Below are 20,753 nucleotides of genomic sequence, written 5' to 3'. Positions count from 1 at the left end.
TACCAACCAACCAAACAAACAAACGAAATTTGGGCTAGAATGATGGCTCAGTGGTAATTTCTGCTCAAGTGTGGCCTTAGAGGCATCCCACATATTACCATATTCATCTTATTTTCATTGTCATTCATTTCAAAATACACTTGATTATCTGGTTTCTTCTTGACCCGTGGACCCTTCAAAACTGCTTTGATTTCTTGGTGACCTTCCAATTTTATTTATTTATTTATTTATTTATTTATTTATTTATTTATTTCCTGCTAGCAATTTCTAGTTCAATACCATTTCAGCCAAAAGCTCTATCTTGTATTTCTGGAATCTTTCAGAGATTGTTGAACTGTGTTTCATAGCTCAAGAGTATACTCTGTAAGTACATTCACTACATGTACTGGGGAGGGGGGGGAGACAGGAGTGGGAAGCATTTGACTGTTGCCATCGTGTCATTGTGGTGAGAGTCAGCCAAGGCTTCTCTCTCCCGTATTCATCTCTTTTTCCCTACAGTGCTACTTACTGAAGGAGTGCTGCACTCTGTGAGGATGCCTGCGGGTTTGCCCACCTTTCTTTGTAGCTCAACCAGGGTTCCTTACACATACTTCCCAGCTCTGTTCCTAGACCCCGGAATGTTCTGTTAATGAAACAAGCCTCCTCACAGCATCGCACATGACTCAGCCCTGAAAGACATTTTGATGCTGTTAAAACCCCACTAGCTGTTTAGATTAGCATAAAACTTTCCCTTCATTGAATTAATTAGTTAACTAATCTTGAGACAGGGTCTCATTGTATAGCTCCAATAGTACTGGAACTCACTCTGTAAACCAGGCTGGCCTTGAACTCATGGAGATCCTCCTGCCTCTGCCTCCCCAGTGCTGACACTGAAGGTGTACACCACCACACTCTTTTCCTTTTAGCCTATCATGTGCTCATATGCAGGATTGACTTCATTTGTGTGGCACAAAGTTTGAACTTCTTTTCTTAATGAAATCTGACCAACTTTGCCTTTTAAAACACTGATTTTCATTCTCATGTTTTAAATAAAACTTTATCATAAAGAACTTGCCAATAAAAACAATGCACACTAAAATTAACCTTTTTGTTGTGACATTGTTGTTATTTAAGTTCATGAGATTATTGGTGTGATTAAGCTTGACTCGGTCCTCCTGTCCTTTGATTCTGTCTGCCCTGTTTGCTCTAAATTCCCTTGTCTCCTTTTTCTGCCTCCTTGGGGAATAGCTGACTTTTTACTTTATTTGTGTGTGTTAGTGCACACATGTGTACACCTCCATGCACGTGCGTGTGCATATAGAAGCCAGAGATTGACATTGGGTATGTTCCCCCATTACTCTCCACTTTATTCTCTGAGACAGGGTCTGTCACTGAACCAGGGTCTCTCTTTCAGCTAGAGCAGCCAGCAAGCCACTGGGCTCAACCTGTCCATACATCCCCAGCACTAGAGTTATAGAGGTATGGCCTTTACATAGGGGTGCAAAGAATTCAAACTCTCAGAATGAAGGTGTTTTCAGGTCACTTCTTGTTGTGTGACAAACTTTTCCTGGAGGGACACACATGTCTACTCAACCCAGATAGGGGGCCCATGACAGATCAAAGTAGAAATGCTCTTGAAGTTTAGCTCGTTGAATCAATGAGTTTTATTGGGGTCACTTCCATGAATATGGGTGAGGGGTTACCTAAAGGAGCAGAAATGACTCAAAGATAGCTTCATCATCAAAGCCTACCCCAGCATGGGTGACAGCTCACAGAAGTTGGGAACCTGGACCACACTGCACAGCCTGCAAGCAGCTCAACAGGTTGGCAAGAATCCTTTCCGAGGGACTCAGTTGGTCTAAACCCCTTCCAGGCAGCTCTGTTAGTTTTTGTTTCTTACAGGCAGCTGGTTGATCACGGTCATCTCAAGAGTCTTCTCTGCAGCTCTTCTCATTGCTTACTCTGGTAGGGACCTAGTGAATTTGGTCAGTTTCAGGGACTTCCTGAAGCTCTTTTTTGAGTTATTTACCTGCTTAAAGAGCTCCCCTGCAGGATGGAATGTTTCAGTTTCAGAGGAAACTGTTACACAACACTACTCCAACAAATAATCTGTATCCACATCATACAAATAACTCCTAAAACCCAATAATAAGAAAATAATCCAATAGCAAAGCAAGGCAATGAGGAAGTGAGGGGAAATGCTTCTCATCATCAGTTGCTAGGGAAACACAAATCAAACCACAACATGTTGCTACATCATTATTAAGATGGGGTGGGGAACAAAACACCAGACTAGGACACAGACTGGGCAGGGGACTGGGAACAAAGACAGAAAACAGACCGCAGCATGTGCTGACAATGGTGTTGAGCAACTGCAGTCCCCATGGCATAATCACTTGTAAAGACAATTTGGTTAAGACATCAGGTGAGCCAGGCAGTGGTGCTACACACCTTTAATCCCATCACTCGGGAGGCAGAGGCAGGAGGATCTCTGTGAATTCAATATCAGCCTGGTCTACAGAGTGAGTTCCACGACAGCCAAGGCTACACAGAGAAACTCTGTCTCACCTCATCCCCCAAAAGACACCAGCTGAGCATTTATATAGCATAAAATCCATCTACACAACACTATGTATTTACCCCGGAGAAATTAATAGTATTCTCATGTAAACCACCTGTACGTGAACCCAGGAGAAAATCAATGACCATAAGAAAACAACTTAATGGCTAAACTATGACATATCCACACATTAGAATACTGCTCATCAACTGAAAGGAAAAAAAAAAAAAACTCTGGCATGTAACAGCATGAGGAAACCTAGAAAATTTTATGACAGGTCAGCCGCGGTGATGCACACCTTTAATCCTAGCCCTCAGAAGGCAGAGACAGATCTTGTAAGTTCTAGGCCAGCCTAGTCTAAACAAAACAACAAAAAAGCCCAAAACATCATTCTGTGTGGGTAAACAAACTCAAAAGACCACATATACAATTCCACACGCCTGAGCTTTTGAAAAGGGGGAAACAATAGGATCAGAGAGGAGATTACTGGTTTCCAGTGGTTAGGTGTGGAGAATGGGGATGATGACTGGTCATGAGGGAACTGGGAATGGATATGGAAATGCCCTGCATATGGATAGGATGGCAGTTCTCTAACTGTTTCTAATACACACAGGGAAACTGGCTCTTTGTTTGGTTTTTCAAGACAGGGTTTCTCTGTTTAATAGCCCTGCTGTCCTGGAACTCCAGACTGGCCTCAAACTCACAAAGATCTGCCTGCCTCTGCCTACTGAGCCCTGGGATTAAAAGGGTGCACCACCACACCCAGCAGGAGACAGACATTTTAAAAGGTGAAATTACTATGGAAACATGACTCATCACATCTGCCTTTAAAAGGCTGATGCATAATTTGACATCATCAATTCAAAGGTTCTTTTCCAAGAATCTCTTCCAAACCCTGGGTGGAAATTACCAGATTGTGGTTGTAAATCCAAGTGGAACTGTGAGGGAGCTTCGGAATTAAAAAAGGTGGAAGGTAGGAGCTGGAGAGAGAGTTCATCAGTTAAGAGCACTGGCTGCTCTTCTAGAGGTCCTAAATGCAATTCCCAGCAACCACATGGTGGCTCTCAACCATCTACAACGAGATTTGGTGCCCTCTTCTGGCCTGCAAGCAAACATGCAGACAAAACACTGTATACATAATAAATAAATAAATTAACCTAAAAAAAAAAAAAAGATGTGAAGGCTCAAAAAATTATATGCTTTGAAAGAAAAAGAATTGTGGAATATTTAGCTATGCAAAGATGTTAGTTTTTTTATGCCATAGAATATTACTTTAACTATGCAAATGTGTGTTACATTTGTTTCTGCTGCATTTGTTTAATTATGAAAAGATATGTTGCTATTTCATCTTACCTGCCTAAGGTACCTGATTGGTCTAATAAAAATCTGAACAGTCAATAGCTAGACAGAGAAAGGATGGGGGGGTAGGGATGCTGGTAGGCAGAGAGAATAAGTAAGAGTTAAAATCTAAGAACTAGGCAATGGGAGAAGAAGAACAGAGAGAATGAAGAAGAAAGAGAGTCTTTCAGGGCCAGCCAATCAGGCATTCAGTCAGGAAGCTAGATGGAGTAGAATATACAGAAGAAGAAGGAGGAGAAAGAGGAGGAGGAGGAGGAGGTAAAAAGCCCCAACACAACACAAAACATAGATGAAGAGGAACAGGTGAAGTTATAAGAGCTAGCAAGAAAAGAGCTACGCTAAGGCCGAGCCCTCAAAACCAATAATTAGTCTCCGTGTCATGACTTGAGAGCTGGTTGGTGACCCAAAAGAAAAAGCCTACTATAAAGAATGGCACTGGGGAGGGTACTTTGAAGAGGATGACATCAATCTAAAATCAAAGTTTAGGCTAACACAAGGACCGTCTAGGCTGCTCTCTCTTGAGAAGTTCATACTTCCTCTTCTGTGTTCACACCACCCACCCCCATCCCGATTGACTCATGCTTAAGTCTATAATAAAACCTTTTCTTAAAAAAGCCACAACTTTGCCTCACACACACACATAAAAGCACAATTAGATAAACCCAAGTGAGATGATGTATTGGCGAAAGAGCCCTCCTGAGCTCACAGAATTCAGGAGGCAGGGCCAGAGGAGCACCTCAATTCTCAGGCAAGGCTGGTCTGCAGGAGTTCAAAGCCAGCCAGAGCTACACAGTAAGGTTACATCTCAACAAGCACAAAACATGGGCTGGAGAGATGGCTTGGCGATTAAGAGCACTTCCAGAGGACCCAGGGTTCAATTCCCAGCACCCACATGGCAGCTCACAACTGTCTGTAACTCCAGTTCCGGGGATCTTCTGACACCTTCACACCAATGCATATATATTTCAAACACAAAACACATAGTAAATAAATGTCTGCTCTCCAATGACAGAGCTATGGATTTAGATTGTGTAAACAGATAGGAGAATGCCGAGACACATCATTTCCTCTTTCTTTTTTAACACTACCAAGAAAAGTTGTTAAGTTGTATGTGTGAGTGTTTGCCTGAATATACCACATGCAGAGGCTGAAAACCAGTGTCAGAGCCCCTAGGATTGAAGTCACAGATGGTTGTGAGTTGCCACGAGAGTGCGGGAACAGAACTTGGTCCTCTGAAAGAGCATCAGAGCTCTTAACAGCTGAGCTATCTCTCTAGCACCAATGCCTCATTTCCAAGTGAAGTCTTGTGAGGCATATAGGGCTGGTGAGATTGAGTTCAAGTTCCCCTCTGGGAGTTTAGTTTGGATAACACTGAATAATTTGAACAAATATAACCTCTCTGAGCCTCATTTCACTACCTGATAAATGAAGGCAATAGGTTAAGCTCCTTTTTTTTTTTTTCTATCCCTGCAAACCTGTCATGATATTTTAACCCCCATCTATTTACTTGTGAGCTCCAACCTTTTACCTCTATGTGTCTCACACCTCTGAACATACAGCTAGATCTGGGTGGCCCACCAATTGATACCACCTTTCCCTCCTGCCTCCTGCTGTCTCTGTTCTCTGTGTCTCCAGTTAGTATCAACACCCACACTGTCATCAAAGCAAGACATCTAGAGATCAGAGCATCTTTGCTGTGAACTCTTGGTCTCAAAGGATCTTCCTGCCTCAGCATCCCACATTGTTGGGACTGCAGGTGTGGCCATTCACCTAGCTCCAAGAGATAGCTTTGAGTCCTCTCCCATCCTCATTTCCCATCCAAGCAGCAGCCACACTCTAACATTTTGCCTTCTTGATTATCCTCAAATCTTCCCTCAGCTCAGCCTCTGGATTACCATTGTCACGATTAAAGTCTTGACTGTTTCTGGCCTGAACCGCTGCCTGCAGCTTCCTCGCTGGCCGCTGTGCAGCGGTTCAGCATCCCCAGCATAAACAGCACATATCCTCCACGCAAAACCCTCCACAATTCACAGCACTGGCTCTTCCCTTCTTTGGACTCGCTCACAGGTCCCTTTGAAAATCAGTGAAAGTAATGGACACTTTCTCTTAAAAGTAAATAAATACCGGGGCAGTGGTGGTGCGTGCCTTTGATCCCAGTACTCAGGAGACCTATCTCTGTGAGTTCAAGGTCTACAGAGTGAGTTCCAGGACAGATTCCAAAGCTACACCTGTCTCAAAAAACAAAAGAAGCAAATAAGTAAAAGAAATCCTTGGATGACAGAGAGAAAAAGAGAGGAGGAAAGGGAGGGAGAGGAGAGGGAAAGGGAAAGGTAGAGAAAAAACAAAAACAAACAGAAAAACACTGTAACTAATCTCCTGAAATCAGTCAGAGGTTCATGTTCTCTGTGATAAAGGTTAAGCTCCAGGCCATCAAGATGGCTCTGTGGGCATTTGCCACCAATCATGAGAACCCGAGTTATGATCCCTGGGACCTACATGGTGGAGTGAGACTGTTAGTATTCTGGCCTGTCCTTGGAGTTCTGACAGGATACATCCTCAGCTACAGCCACTAAGAGGACCTCCTGTGCACATTCACTATGTTCCCTTTTAAAAGGGCCCTGCCCACTTCCCACCTCTCACCTCCCATCTCTCTCTTTCTCTCTCTGCTTCTCTGCCTCTCTCTCTCTCTGTTTCTCTGTCTCTGTCTCTCTCTGTCTCTCTCTATCTATCTCTCTCTCTGCCTCTCTTCTCTTCTGCCACTCTTGTCCCCAAAGGCTGGTTTCCCCTCTTTCCTATTCATTTTCCCCCAATAAAATTCCCTCCATCCCAAGCTCTGTCACATGGCATCTTTCCAGTGCTGCTTTTTAAAATTACAACAGAGACAGACAACTCCCTCAAGTTGTCCTCTGACCTCCATATACGAGCCTTGGCACTCCCACACACAATCAAATGCATGCACACATACACACAGACACACACACACACACACACACACACACACACACACACACACACACACTCCAAGTGTTAAAAAAAAAATCAATTTCCTAAACTGGGCACTAGTGGCATATGCCTTTAATTCCAGCACTAGGAAGGCACAGGAAGGCAGATCCTGGTCTTCAGAGAGTTCCAGGACAGGCTCCAAAGCTACAGAGAAGCCCTGTCTCAACAACAAAAATAAAACAAAAAGAAATCAATTTCCTGAGTTATAACTTTATAAAGGATAGCCACTGTAATTAATCTTAGAGAACTTATCTTCGGAGTCTCGAGGACAGAGCCCTGCATTGTGGTTTTGCTCAGGTTTGTTACCTCTGAACCTTGTTCCTTGCTAGCCCACTTGCAGGGAATGTCCTCACCCTGCTCTTTCCCTGTCACCGATCACACACCTTCCCAGCCATGATTGGAATGGTCTCCTCTGGGAAGCAGAGCCTCCTTTTTTGTCTGGGTTAGAGGCTAAGCTTCTGTAGACGCTTCTAAAATTGCATCAGCTGTAGCTCTGCATCTGACTCTTGCTGTTGGCACCACAAATCCTCTGAGGGCAGTGCTGGGCCATTTTGGAGGTTGCTGTATGGTGTCCGGGAAGGTGCTCAGGACAGAACTAGGTCCTCATGAATGCTGGGCTGTAACACTGAGGCACACCACAGCCCTGTGCAGCATTTAACATGGGTCCTAGAAATAGACCTTGCTCAGAAGCAGTCAGAAGAAGTGGGGGGGGGGGAGTGGGAGGTAGGGTAGCCTTACATCCAGGACACTCCAAACCCTGACTCAGTGTCTCCCTTTCTGCAAAGCACCCACCTAAAGCAGACCTGATGGGATTCATCTGATGTTCAGAAAGAGGAACTTCAATGAGCCATGGCCACCAGCATGTTTCCTATTTGCATTGTGAGTCCTGAGATGTCTATCTGCATTTCCTCCAAGAATAGAACAGTATTAGGAAACCTGACTCTGATCACAGAAGTTTTTGAAGACTGAATTTGGTGGGTATCCTATAATTAAAACACTGTATCAGAAAGGAAGAATGACAATATCCTGCTCCCGTGTAGACTGTAAATAAGTCTATGGAGGACTCTTGGCTCCCAATCAACTAATAATGACAGTAGTGAAAAAACATATATATATATTTTTTTTTTACTGTTTAACAACCCCCCCAAAATGCCAATAGTTCCTCTTTTAGGATCTTATGCAATTCCTCTAGCCACAAGAGAACATTGTGTGTGTACTTTATAATATTTTTATATTTCCTTCACATGTGTTGGTATCTAAAGGACAGAACGATATGAGTCAAGTTAACGACCATCCATGACTTCTACAACAGCGCTCATTATTTCGGGGCCATGGAGGAGACAGCTACTGGAAAAACTAACCACATCATGCAGACACAGGGCTCACACCCAATCCCTTAAAGGAAGAAAAACTTCTGACCTTGTAACTACGGCTAGAACCTCCTTTGAAGCCACAGTTAGGGCAACTCTAAAGATCAACAGAGACAGATGGGCATGGTGAACCTGGCACTTGGAAGGCGGAGGGACTCAAGATCCAGGGCAAACCTTGTCTGTGAGATTCTTTGTCTCAGAAAACAAAAACAAAAACAAACAAACAAACAAACAAACAAAAAAAAACCCAGCCAACTACACCACCACTAAAGATAACTCAGACTCCAAACACTGTTCTTGGGGAAATCCCTTCACTGGAGGGGTCATCAGCTTGTCTGAGTGAATGAAGGGTGGGCAGAGCAGCAGGATCAAGCTATGGAGTATGCTAAGCCAAATTTGTATTCCCATTATCTGCAAGACCCCTTTGGAACTCTTGGGGACTGGGTGTAGTAGCACACATGCCTGTAATCCCAGGACTAAGGAGGCAGAAGCAGGCAGCCTTGGGCCAGGTTGGGTACCACCCGAAAACAAACCTCTTCAAATGCCCAAAAGAGGAGAGGGGAAGCAATAAAATGCCGTATTTTACTTTATGTGCTAATTAATTTTTAAGAATAAAAGTTTGCAGTGCCTGAGGGGTGGTGGTGACCCATGCCTTTAATCCCAGCACTCAGGAGGCAGAGGCTGGCAGATCTCTGTGAGTTGGAGACCAGCCTGGTCTACAAGAACTAGTTCTAGGACAGCCTCCAAAACCACAGAGAAACCCTGTCTCAAAAAACAAGTTTGTAGTGCCCTTCAGATTATTGTACTTTTTTTTTTTTTTTTTTTTTTTTTTTTGTCAAATCAAAACTTCAGCCAGAGCCAAAGACAGAGACAGAGGCAGGTGGATGAATATCTGTGCATTTGAGGTCAGCCTGGTCTACATAAAGCATTCCAGGCCAGCTGTCTCAAAACAAAACAATACTTAGGAGGTATTTTGAGTTAGCAACCTATAGATGGCAATCTATAGACATCGATCTTCCTCCTTCCTTCCCTCCTTCCCTCCCTCCCTCCCTCCCTCCATTCCTCCTTCTTTTGTTTCTCTGTTGATGGCTATCTCCAACATCAAATGTGTATTTCATTGTCAGGGACACCTGCCACACAGATTTCTGAGCATCATTAGGGAGTGAGAACAGGACAGGCGCAATTTTAAACTGAGAAGATGGTATGGGTTAGTGGGGAAGTTCTCAATGGAGCACAGATACTCTCTGGTGATAAAATGAAGTCAACACATTTGTTCAAAGAACCATTTAGAAAACCGTTTCTTGCTAGGTACCATGGCCTGAGCTATAGGAACTTAAGACCAGCCTAGCTGACATAGTGGAATGACCATCTAGAAAATCCAAAACAGCCCCCAAGCCAAGCTTCAGAATGTATCCATTAGTCTTAGCACTCAGAAGGCTGGGGCAGCATGATCAAGAGTTCAAAAGCATCCTTGGTTACATACATCCTTGGAGGTCAACCTGGGCAATGTAAGGCTCACTCTCTGTCTCTCTGTATCTGTCTCCCTCTGTCTTTCTCTCTCTCACACACACAAATTCCAAACCCAAACTGTTTCTTCCCCAAATGCAAAGATCATATTTGGTGAGGTAGTAGTGGTGCACGCCTTTGATCCCAGCACTTGGGAGGCAGTGGCAGGTAGATCTCTGTGAGTTCAAGGCCAGCCTGATCTACAAAACTAGTCCCAGGGTATGCAGGGCTACACAGAGAAACCCTTGAAAACAAACAAAAAAGATCATTATTGAGTTTGTGACGGATCATTTATTTTACCCCAAATGCAAGAACACAGCCATTTCCATGAGCATATAATAAATCTGTCTACATTTAAGTAGTTTTACAAGGTAATGCCCTTGAAATTCCTATTCTTATTTAGTTGAAACATTGAGGTAAGGCTTCTTTGTTGTCATTTGCAGGCTAGCTGATCCATGACTTGCCAGGAACTCTCCAGCTTCCCTTCCTACCTCCCTGTAAAAGTGCTGGGACCACACACCAAGCTCAGCTTTCAAATGGGTTCTGAGGTTTCAAATCCATGCTATTTTTAACCTATAAGTATTTAATGATCAGAAATATCTGTCAGTATTACTTTACCTCTTTCCTCTTTGTCCTCTAAGCCAGTTCCTGCGCCCCTATCCCCACCCCAAACATACGAAAACAACTGCTGGGAGGTTGAACTAACTAAGAGGAATCTTCATGGGGCTGGAGAGATGGCTCAGTGGTTAAGAGCACTGACTGGTCTTTTAGAGGACCTGGGTTCAATTCCCAGCACCCACATGGTGGCTCACAACTGTCTGTAATTCCAGTTCCATGGGATCCGATGCCCTTATGCATGCAGGCAAACAAAACACCAATGCAAATGAAATAAAAATAAATAAATAAATGGAAGCTTTGTGTCAAAAATACTTTTCCTGAGTCAAAATGATGGCTTAGTGAATAAAGCACTTGTAGCCATAACTGATGAGACAAGTTCAATCCCTGGAACCCATATAGTGAAAGGAGAGAACGAACTGAGTCCTATAAGCTATCCTCCAACCTCCACCTGCTCACTGTGACACACACATGGAATAAATGAACTTTTCATTAAAAAAAAAGAAAAAGAAAAAGTTGTTTGAATGCTTTTCCTGGGAAAGGCAAAGACCATGGATTTATTAAATAGAATAAAACAGGCTATTCATGCATAAATCTTGACACCACCATCTCTTTCTTTTTTGTACATATTGTCCAAAAAAGTTCTCTGCTTGGCACAGAAATAAGCATTCAATATTGTGTGTTAAGTTAAAAAATATTTCCACTTATTTAGGCTTCTATTGATTTTTCTTATCTGAAGCCTTCCTGGGAAAGTATGTAAACCTCCATCTTTCTTAAAAAGATTTATCGTGTGTGTGTGTGTGTGTGTGTGTGTGTGTGTGTGTGTGTATGTGTGTGTGTATGTATGTGTGTCTGTGTGTGTGTGTGCATGTGCACATACGTGCATGCATAAGTGTGTGCATTGGTATGTGTGTATGTTATGTGCCGGTGCCCGGAGCACTGTATCTCCTGAAGCTGGATTAGAGATGGCTGTGAGCTACCTGACATGGGTGCTAGGAACTGAATTCTGGGCCTCCATAAAGCACTATGCACTCTTAACCACTAAGCCCTCTCCCTAACCACTCCCCTTTACTATCTCCTTACCTTATAATTTTTAGTTAGATAACAGGCAGCTTCAAAAGTAACGGGAACACCTCAACTGACACCTAAGAGTCACTGCAAGGGCCATCTCACTTATAAGATGGAGATCATTCTTTAACAACAGACATGAGTTCCCCATTAGTCCTCAGATAATATACTTCAGGCAAGTATGATGTTCCTATGGAGAGATTAATAATAGCTAATCTAAGCTCAGATGAGGCAAAAACTGAAACTAAAGCATTAGAGTCAAGGGCCATCAAGGGGCTGGTATTCCCTCTAGTCCAAACCAATTTTTGCCCAGCCGCTTTGCCTTCAACCTCTTCCTGACTTACTCCTTCTTGGATTCTCTCAAGAAGGGAAATAAATATGGTGGTTTAAATGAGAATACCTCCATAGGTTCATATGTTTGAATGCTTGGTCTCCAGTTGGTTGAGCAGTTTGGGAAGGATTAGAAGGTGTGTGGCTTTGGAGGAGGTTTGTCACTGGGGGTGGGCTCAGGTTTCAAAAGCCCACGCCATTCCCAGTGAGCTCTCTCTGCTCATGGATCAAGATGTGAGCTCTCAGCTACTGCTCCAGTGCCACACCCACCCGCCTACTGCGATGATCCCCACCACAATGGTCATGGACTCTAACTCTTTGAAACTGTAAGCTCCATTAAAATATTTTTCCTGTACATTGCTATGGTCATGATGTCTTTGAAGCAAAAGAAAAGTAACTAAGACAGATGTTTATACCAGGAGTGGGGTGTGGAAGTCTTTGGGACTTTAAACATTGTACAGAGAGCTTACTGTGCCATTCTACTAGGCACTTGGAAGACAGTAGTGTTAACTAGGGAGCAATGTCTAGTTGTCTAGTGGACTAGGGAGGCCCAGCTCAGGAGGTTTTAGAGAGGAAAAAATACTAGCAATAGGGTTTGAGATCCTTCTTGGGAAATTTTGGCAAAGAATGTGGCTGTTTTTTGCCCTTGTCCTAAGAATCTGCCTGGGGACTATTTTCTTTGGCAGAGGATATTTCAGGACAGCTTAACACTGACTGTGTCATGTGGCTATTAGTGGTCACTGTTATGTAGATTTACAATATGAATGAGCAAACAGAACAAAAAGAAATAAAAAATGTGCAGTTTGAGGGGAAAAAAGAGCACCAGGAAATTTAATGCTGAAGCCAAGGCTTATGCTTAAAGAGATGAGAAGTTTAAAGAAAGGCTTAATGCGAACCTGAATAAAGGGAGTGGTACCATCCGAGCAAGGTCCCACTTAGTCAAGCTTCCAACTTGCAAAGAAGAAATGCCTAAGAAATCTTCTGCTCCTAAATGCAGGAAAGCTCGTTCAACAAAGGAAGAAAACAAAGCAAAGCTCATGCAAATGTAATTCCCATCCAAGCAGGCAGCAGAACCTGCCAGCAACAGCCATGAGGTTCTGGCTTTAGAGTTATGGAGAATACAGGAGTAAAGGGGTTGTGGAATCTTCCTCTGCAGTTAAGATCCTCTGAGACCAGGACTGTATCAGAGAAGTTCCTGCATGGAGACTAGCAGAGGCCACACAAAGAGCTGTGAAAGTGAAGCCTGGGTTGTGTTGTTGACCCTAGGATGTTGGGGATGCCAAAGCTGTAGGATACCTGCCAAGGAGAGCCGCAGACCTGGAGTTGAACCAGCCCAAGGAAAAGAAAGGTGTGGCAGTCTCCAAGGCTGGAAGGGCAGAGCCATCTAAGCTCTTTGACATCAAATGTAGAGTATAGATATTTGGAGTCTGCCTTGCTGGATTTTGATTTTCCTTTGACCCAGTACTTCCTCACTACACTTCCATTCTTCACTTTCGGAATGGTAATGTATTTTCTGAACCATTGTATGTTGTAAGTATGCAGTTTGCTTTTTGCTTTTGATTTTACAGGGGTTACAATTAAGAGATTGCCTTGAGTCTCAGAAGAGACTTCGAACTTTTAAACTGTGTTGAGATTGTGATAGACTATGGTGACTTCTGAAGTTGGATTAAATGCATTTTGCATTATGACAGGGTTACAAGTCTATGGGGGCAAAGGAGTGGAACATGCTGGTTTGAATGACAATGGCCCCATAGGCTTATATATTTGAATGCTTATGCTACAGAAGGTGGAACTGTTTGGGAAGGATTAGGAGGTGTGGCCTTGTTGGAAGAAGTCTGTGACTAGGGATGGACTTTGAGGTTTCAAAAGCCCTAGTAGGCAGTGGTGGCACACACCTTTAATCCCAGCAATCCCAGGCATTGACAGGCAGATCTCTGTAAGTCTTAGGCCAATGTGGTCTAGAGAGTGAGTTCCAAGACAACCAGGGCTACACAAAGAAACCTTGTCTCAAAAAAAAAAAAAAAAAAAAAAAAAAAGAAAAGAAAGAAAGAAAGAAAAGATAAACTAAAGACTAAAGCAAAATAGCAAAACTCAACAAGACAGTCCCAGTTAGCTTTCCCTGCCTCATGCTTGTGGATCTAGATGTAGCTCTCAGCTACTGCTCCAGCACCATGCCTGCCTGCCCTGCCATAGATCTCCCCTCCTAATACCGTAATGAACATGGACTCGCCTTCTGAAACTATAAACATGCCCATAATAAACTCTTTCTTTTATAAGTTGCCTTGGTCATGATGTCTCTTCACAGCAAATGGAAAAGTAACTAAGGCAAGCAAGGACAAAAAACAGAAGCAAGAATGTGTAATTCAAGGCTCTGCCTATTAACTCTCTGACAACTAAAGAGAGAGTATCTCAGTTATTTATTGTAATATTGAAATCCTGTCTTTACAGTGTCAGTGCCCAATGTAGATAAAGCCACAGAGAGCTCCTTCCTGTTGTGGAATATTTGTGAAGGGACCAGACCCTCACCCAGCTCCCTGCTTTAGCAGCCATGACAGGCTACAGAAAAGACCCGGCAAGACGTAGACCTCTGACTTAGCAAATGGTGCTGAGTTTCTGGCTTTCTGACCTTGCCAGACCTCCTAGTCACTAGAAGGTCAGATACCCTCTACAAGGCAAGGAACCAATCAGAAGTTAGCTGGTAGGCTCTGGACCGTGCTTTATGGTAATAGTGTCTGTTAACAGTGGAGTTAACATAACAACCACCCTGGGAGGGCCTATAGGCCATAGCAACCAGGTGACCAATCAACACAGGTCAGGTTGCCCAAGCCCAGAAGTGCACCAATCCTGAGACTATTGCATACCCCTAGACATGCCCCTTGCTCTACCCAATAAATTCCCTGCCTTGAGATTCCTTCTAGTTCTTGTCTCCCCACTGGGACAGACAAGGGAACCAAATTAAGACAGTTAATTCAATAAATTTCTAAAGACTTTTTGCTTTTGCTTGGGAACAGGTCTCTTGGTGATTTGGGGGGTTCAGAATTTGGGCATAACATTTGTACACTGTGTGAGGGTTTACTGCTGTGATTGGTTTAATAAAAAGGTGAGCAGACAATAGCTAGGCAGGGAGTATAGACGGGATTTCTAGGGATAGAAAGGAAGGGAAGGAGGAAGCTAGGTGTTCAGGGAGAAGCCAGAAGACAAGGAGGGAAAACAGGCGGTGCAAGATGGGAGAGAGAGAATGCACATGATAGAATGTAGATTCATATAAATGGATTAATTTAAGTTATAAGAGCTAGTTAGCAACAACCCTAAGCTATAGGCTGAGCTTTCATACTTAATAAGAAGTCTGAATGTCATTTGAGAGCTGGCTGGTGGGACAGAGAAAGACTCAATATATACAGCAATATATACTCAGGCTCAAATTACCCATATAGAGCCTGAGAAAGCAAGCTCTCAGGTAGCCTGGGTAAAAAGGCTTGGAATTTTTTTTTTCTTTTCTTTTTTTGTTTTTTAGAGACAGGGTTTTTTGGAGCCTGTCCTGGCACTCACTCTGTAGACCAGAATGTCCCAAACTCACAGAGATCTTCTGGAATTAAAGGTATGCACCATCACAGCCTGGGCTGGGCTGAGGCATGGCCTTTTTTTTTTTTTAAGAAGCCCTGCTATACAGCTGAGCACTTGAACAGCCAGCACTGGGTACAAACTCCTGCTTCAGGCAGACACAACAAATTCCCAGAGCTGGGGCAGGTAAATGTATCTCCAGGCTGGTACCCACTGACTTAAGACCAGGTTCTCATGGAACCAAGTGGGGTAGATCCAGCTGCAAGGAGCCATATGTTAAACAGAGCTGCAAAGCCTCCTCACATGGTCAGAGGAGCTGCAAATTCAAAGAATAAAAACATTAAAAAGCCAGGTCCAGGCAGACAAACGCTCTGAACAGGTCACAGTGTGTTTTAAAATGTGCTTAGATACAAGGAAAAAAAGAAAAAAAGGAAGAAAGATGGGTATAGACAAAGAAAAAATAGTTTAAAAATAGTAAAGAATTTAAATAGACAGTAAAGTAATATCACAAAGAAAAAATAGTTTAAAATTTTAAAGTATTTAAAGAAACAGTAAAGTAATATTTAAAAAAAAATAGCCACATAAAGATGGGAAATATACAAGCTGTCTGGCTGCTGTATGGTGCTTTGCTGACTTTGAATTTTTTAATGCTAATGAACAAAAATAAAGCTGCTGAGACATTGGATTATGGAAACTTCTAAATTTAAATCAACCTATATATTTTAAGAATGTCTTAACTCAGAATGGAAGTCAGAAAATATATTGCATTAGGGGAGAGGTTATGCCTTCATTTCTACAGGAAACAAAAAGTTAGGATTCTCTTCAAAAATAATGAAGATCAAATTTGATTGGGGGAGATATCCTGAAAATCTTGGCTACAGACATGAAAAAAGAAACCAAGAAAGACTATACAACGGGTGATGCATATGCTGATCTCTCTACATGGGAACAGCTCTGAGACTGGATGAGACATGATACATCTTGTTGGTTACAGAGTCCTCATGACTTATTATTACATGCCATTCTTTCATATGGCATGAATGGAGATTTATATTACAGTTTGGTTATGTAGTCCAAATGGACTTACAAAGTTAACAGATGCCTTTTATCTGCTCAAACATAAAATAAACAAACAAAAAATCATCTTTAGCTGACTTGTACACATTGTACTTTCCATCTTTGTGTTAATGCAGATGTATGTGCTACCTTCAAAAGTTTATGTGTTTTCAAAAAAAAAAAAAAAAAAAAAAAAAAAAAAGGACCAGACATCAATGAAAGCAAGTAGCCCAAGTGGTGGTTCAGCTTCTCACAATGCCTCAGTTGCATTTTCCTCAAAATTCCATGTCCAGAACAACTTCAAAGCTGCTAGCTGAGATGGTCTAGCCTCACAAACTACTCCAGAAAAGACTTCAGATAAGCTCTACACTTTCCCATCACACAGAGACTGAACAAAAGAAAAAAAAAAAAAAAAAAAAAAAAAAAAGAACACAGCTAGCTCTCCCAGGACTTGACCATTAGCCCAATTTTCTTAGGGTCCCCAAAGATGCCCTTGCCTCCCAGACAGAAGGAAGCAGTCTAGAGGCTGAAGAGATGACTCAGTGGTTCTTCCAGAGGTTCAGTTCTCAGTACCCACATGGCAGCTCACAACTGTCTGTAACTCCAACATCCTTACATATTTGCAGGCAAAACATCAATGGACATAAAATTAAAAAAGATAAATTATTTTAAAAAAGAAGGAAGCAGCATAGAGAACATGACACCCACACTTCCAAGAGGTGGTATGGATAATTTTTGGTCATTTGGTGGGTTATAGATGTTTGCCATCATTTATCCGGGAAAAAAGATGAACAAAGGAGATTAGATTCAGGGATCTCTTTCTTAAGGGAAAAGGGGAGACATAGTATATAAATGGTGGTATAAAATCATGGATTGTTGAGTCTACTTTTGAACAACCACTAGTTTTTGTATATTGATACAAATTTAAGGTTATTTTTATTATATTGTATTTATGTTTCTACTCTTGTTTAAGGTATTGTACCCAGGCAGCTCATTATTAAATGTAATGTAAAGTTCTAGTCCTTGAAAGTTACTACTATAAACTATTTATGTTGTGGAATATTTGTATACTTGTGAAGGTATATTGCTATGATTGGTGTAATAAAAGTGCAAACTGCCAATAGCTAGGCAGGAGGTATTGGTGGGATTTCTGGGGACAGAAAAGTAGTGGGGGGAGGAATCTAGGTGTTCAGGAAGAAGCCAGGAGACAGGGATAGAAAATAGGAGGTGCAAGATGGAAGAGAGAGAATGCCACGCGATAGAATATAGATTAATAAATGGTTAACTTAAGTTATAAGAGCTAGTCAGGAACAAGCCTAAGCTATAGGCCAATCTTCCATAATGAGTAAGAAGTCTCTGTGTCATTATTTGTGAGCTGGTGGCCCAAAGAAAAATCCAATTATGCCTTCCCTCTCTTCTATAGCCTCTTAGAAAATATCATTATCCATGAAAAATAGTGCTTACCTAGGAAAACAAGCTTTTTCTTGTAATGCAAGAAATTTAACCCTTTTTTTTGTTTTTGTTTTTGTTTTTTTTTTTTCCGAGACAGGTTTTCTCTGTGTAACAGCCCTGGCTGTCCTAGAACTAGCGTTGTAGACCAGGCTGGCCTCAAACTCACAGAGATCTGCCTATCTCTGCTTCCCGGGTACTGGGATTAAAGGTATTTTGCACCACCATGCTAGGCTGAAAGTCCTTACTTTTAAGATCCTTACTTTCCCAAGAAGAAAATATTTATGAGTGAGCATCATAAAGGTGTGGGCTGGAGCTTCCATGCCGCTAGTAGGGATGTGAACTGGTACAACTAATTCGGGAAACTCCTCTGCATTACCTACCCAAATTGCATATATGCCCTCCTTCTGGGAAAAAATCTTACAGAAAATGAGAGTTCAGATCCACCAAAACAGATCAACACAGACGTGTTGTTTGTAATTACAACCAAAGCAGAAGCAACTTTTTAAAGAGGGGTTTCATGTATACTAAGCAAGTATTCTACTTTAGAGACACATCCTTAGCCCTGGAAGAGCTTGAATGATCAACAAGGGAATGTATAAAGAGTATCATATCAAAGAATGGCAGCCAGTACTGTTTTCAAGAACTATACTACAGAGAACACAGTCTTCTCTCACAAGCACTGTTGAGTCAGAGAGGCTGAACACTGGGGCTGGAGAGCCACTCAGCAGTTATAAGCACTTGCTGTTTTTGCAGAAGGCCTGGGTCTGGTTTCTAGCACCCACATGGTGGCTCACAATCTTCCGAAGTCCATTTCAAGAGGAGTTGACCACCTTTTCTGACCTTCACAGGCACACATGTGGTGCGTGCAGGCCAACACTTGTCCGCATATAAAAACAAGGAGAACAGAAAGAAATTGAGCCTAAAGGAAGAGTTAGGAGAGGGCCTCATATATTGAGGCCCTGAGTTTTGGTTCCTGGCACTGAAGACAGAAAGGAGAGGGGTGGGGTACAACAGAGATTTGCTTTTTGTGAATTTCAAAAACAAGCAAAAGTGATACAGAGTTTGAGGTATCAGAGTGGTGGTCGTTTTGGAGCTGAGTCATCCTGTGTGTTTGACCCCCCTCCCATGGTTACGAGGACATATTGATATATAATGGATGAATGGACTTGTAAGGCTGTGCATATTTGTTGTTTGTGTGTTGCATTTTGAATCTAGAGAGGAATATAGACATTTCCTAAGAAGGAGTCCGGGGCGGTTTGAGCGTGGTTCTAAGTACTGCTCTGATACCAAGTTACTTCCCTAGACCCCTTTAGACCTTCAGAAAATCCTTTCTGCTATGGAAAAGGCACTAATAGCATACACAACCAAAGCCTTTTGCGTTAACAGAACCTGAAAAGCAAAGCCATGTATTTAAAGTATACCTAATTACAAACCTGTTTAAGAAAGGTAAAACATCTATTTTCCCACCTTTTTTTTATATCCTTCATTTTTTACTTTGTAATTTTTATTTTTTAAAGTGATCGGAAATTATTTCTGCTCATTATATTGCAAATATTTTCTCTATTTGTCATCAATGTTAAAGCCTGAATCCTAAACCTTGGAGCTGAAGGGGAAGTAGGTTACCGGGCAGATGAGGGCGCCAAGGCCAGGCCGAGAGTGTCTCACAAGGCTGCAAAACTAGGGCAGGGCCCGATCTTCCCCAGACTCCCAGAACTATCTCCAACTTAAATTCAACCCAACCCCCTCATCTTCCCAAACAGAAAGCTGAACCGATCTGAACTGGGTCAGAAGGGGACCTTTTCTTTATTGTTAACGTTTTCAATCACAACTACCATCCAAGCAGGTAATTTGGGAGGGCAGTCCTCAGAGTCCTTGAAAAATCTCACTAGGGTTTCATCCTAGGATTAGAATAGAAGGACAGCTAATGTTTTAATTTGTAAATCCGTTTTGGATAGTATTTCCAAAGTAACTAGCCATTGATCCAGCCCAAAATTGGCACAGGTGGGGGTCACCAGAGGGGATGACCACTCTAGCAGAAGATGCCGGTTTCCCCTTAGGGTTTACTCGATCAACCCACGCCGCAAAGAGGTGAGAACGCCACTCTTCGAGAATTCACAGTAGCCAGGGAATGGATTAGGGGGTCTCGGGCCACCTGCGCTGCGGCAAGACTCTCCAGGGCTGGCCGCGCGCATCCAAGCCCAAGCCTAGGCGCGGCGGCCTGGGGACTGCAGAGGAGCGCTGCGGAGGAGGGTGGGGGTGGGGGCGAAGGCGCGGGTGGGGGGGGCGAGCCACAGCCAAGTTCACCTCTTGAGCTGGAGGGCGCGAAAAGAGGAAAAGGACTCGGCGACCAGGGGAGCGCGGGGGCGGGGGTGCGCATTCACCCGCGGCGGGGAGGGGGCGAGGGGCCTTACCGAGCAGCGGCAGTCGGCCGCCGCGCCGCGCCAACGTCCGCATGGCCTCCGGAGCGCGCGGTACCCAAGCCACCGGCCCAGCCTGCGATGCGGCCCCAGCGGCGCGCCGGGGGCTGCAGGTGGCTCGCCGAAGGATGCGCGTCACCGACCGCAGATTCCCTCGGACTGGTGCAGAGTAGAGGGGGAGGAACCGCTCCCCAGAGGCCGGGGCAGCGCGCGAGCCCCGGGGCTGCCAGGCGGGCAGAACTGGCGCAGCACTGCACCGAGCCCACGTGCCTGCCGTGGTCCGCAGCCTGCGCTCCTGGCGCCCGGGGCAACCCGATTGCGGCGGGGGAGACTGGGTGTGGTCCCGCTGGGGAAGTTGCTTGGACTGGGTGGCTCGGGCGGTATTGCGGTCCCCGGGAGTCCCCGGACCTCTGCCTTAGATTCCGGAGCGTGAGAAGAGCGGTGACACACGGACCTCTCTCATCGCGCGGGCATCTT

At 43.5% G+C, this 20,753-nt stretch overlaps 1 protein-coding gene across 2 annotated transcripts in view; it reads right to left on the bottom strand.

Annotated features, from left to right (window-relative positions):
* Positions 1-20,420, bottom strand: part of Flt3 (fms related receptor tyrosine kinase 3) — a 78,106-nt gene extending 57,686 nt beyond the window's left edge. Inside the window, exon 1 of one of the 2 annotated variants that reach the window (XM_051205224.1) lies at positions 20,271-20,420. Coding sequence is in view for 1 of the 2 variants with exons in the window: in XM_051205223.1 (XP_051061180.1) it covers positions 20,271-20,313 (43 nt within the window). In the remaining variant the exon portion in view is untranslated. The remainder of the gene's footprint in view (positions 1-20,270) is intronic. The other variant, XM_051205223.1, reaches the window with a different exon arrangement.
* Positions 20,421-20,753: the final 333 nt, after the last annotated feature.

This window comes from Phodopus roborovskii, unplaced genomic scaffold (assembly GCF_943737965.1).
Source record: "Phodopus roborovskii unplaced genomic scaffold, PHOROB, whole genome shotgun sequence".
Lineage (NCBI taxonomy): Eukaryota > Metazoa > Chordata > Mammalia > Rodentia > Cricetidae > Phodopus > Phodopus roborovskii.
This window is presented reverse-complemented; position numbering and strand designations above follow the sequence as displayed.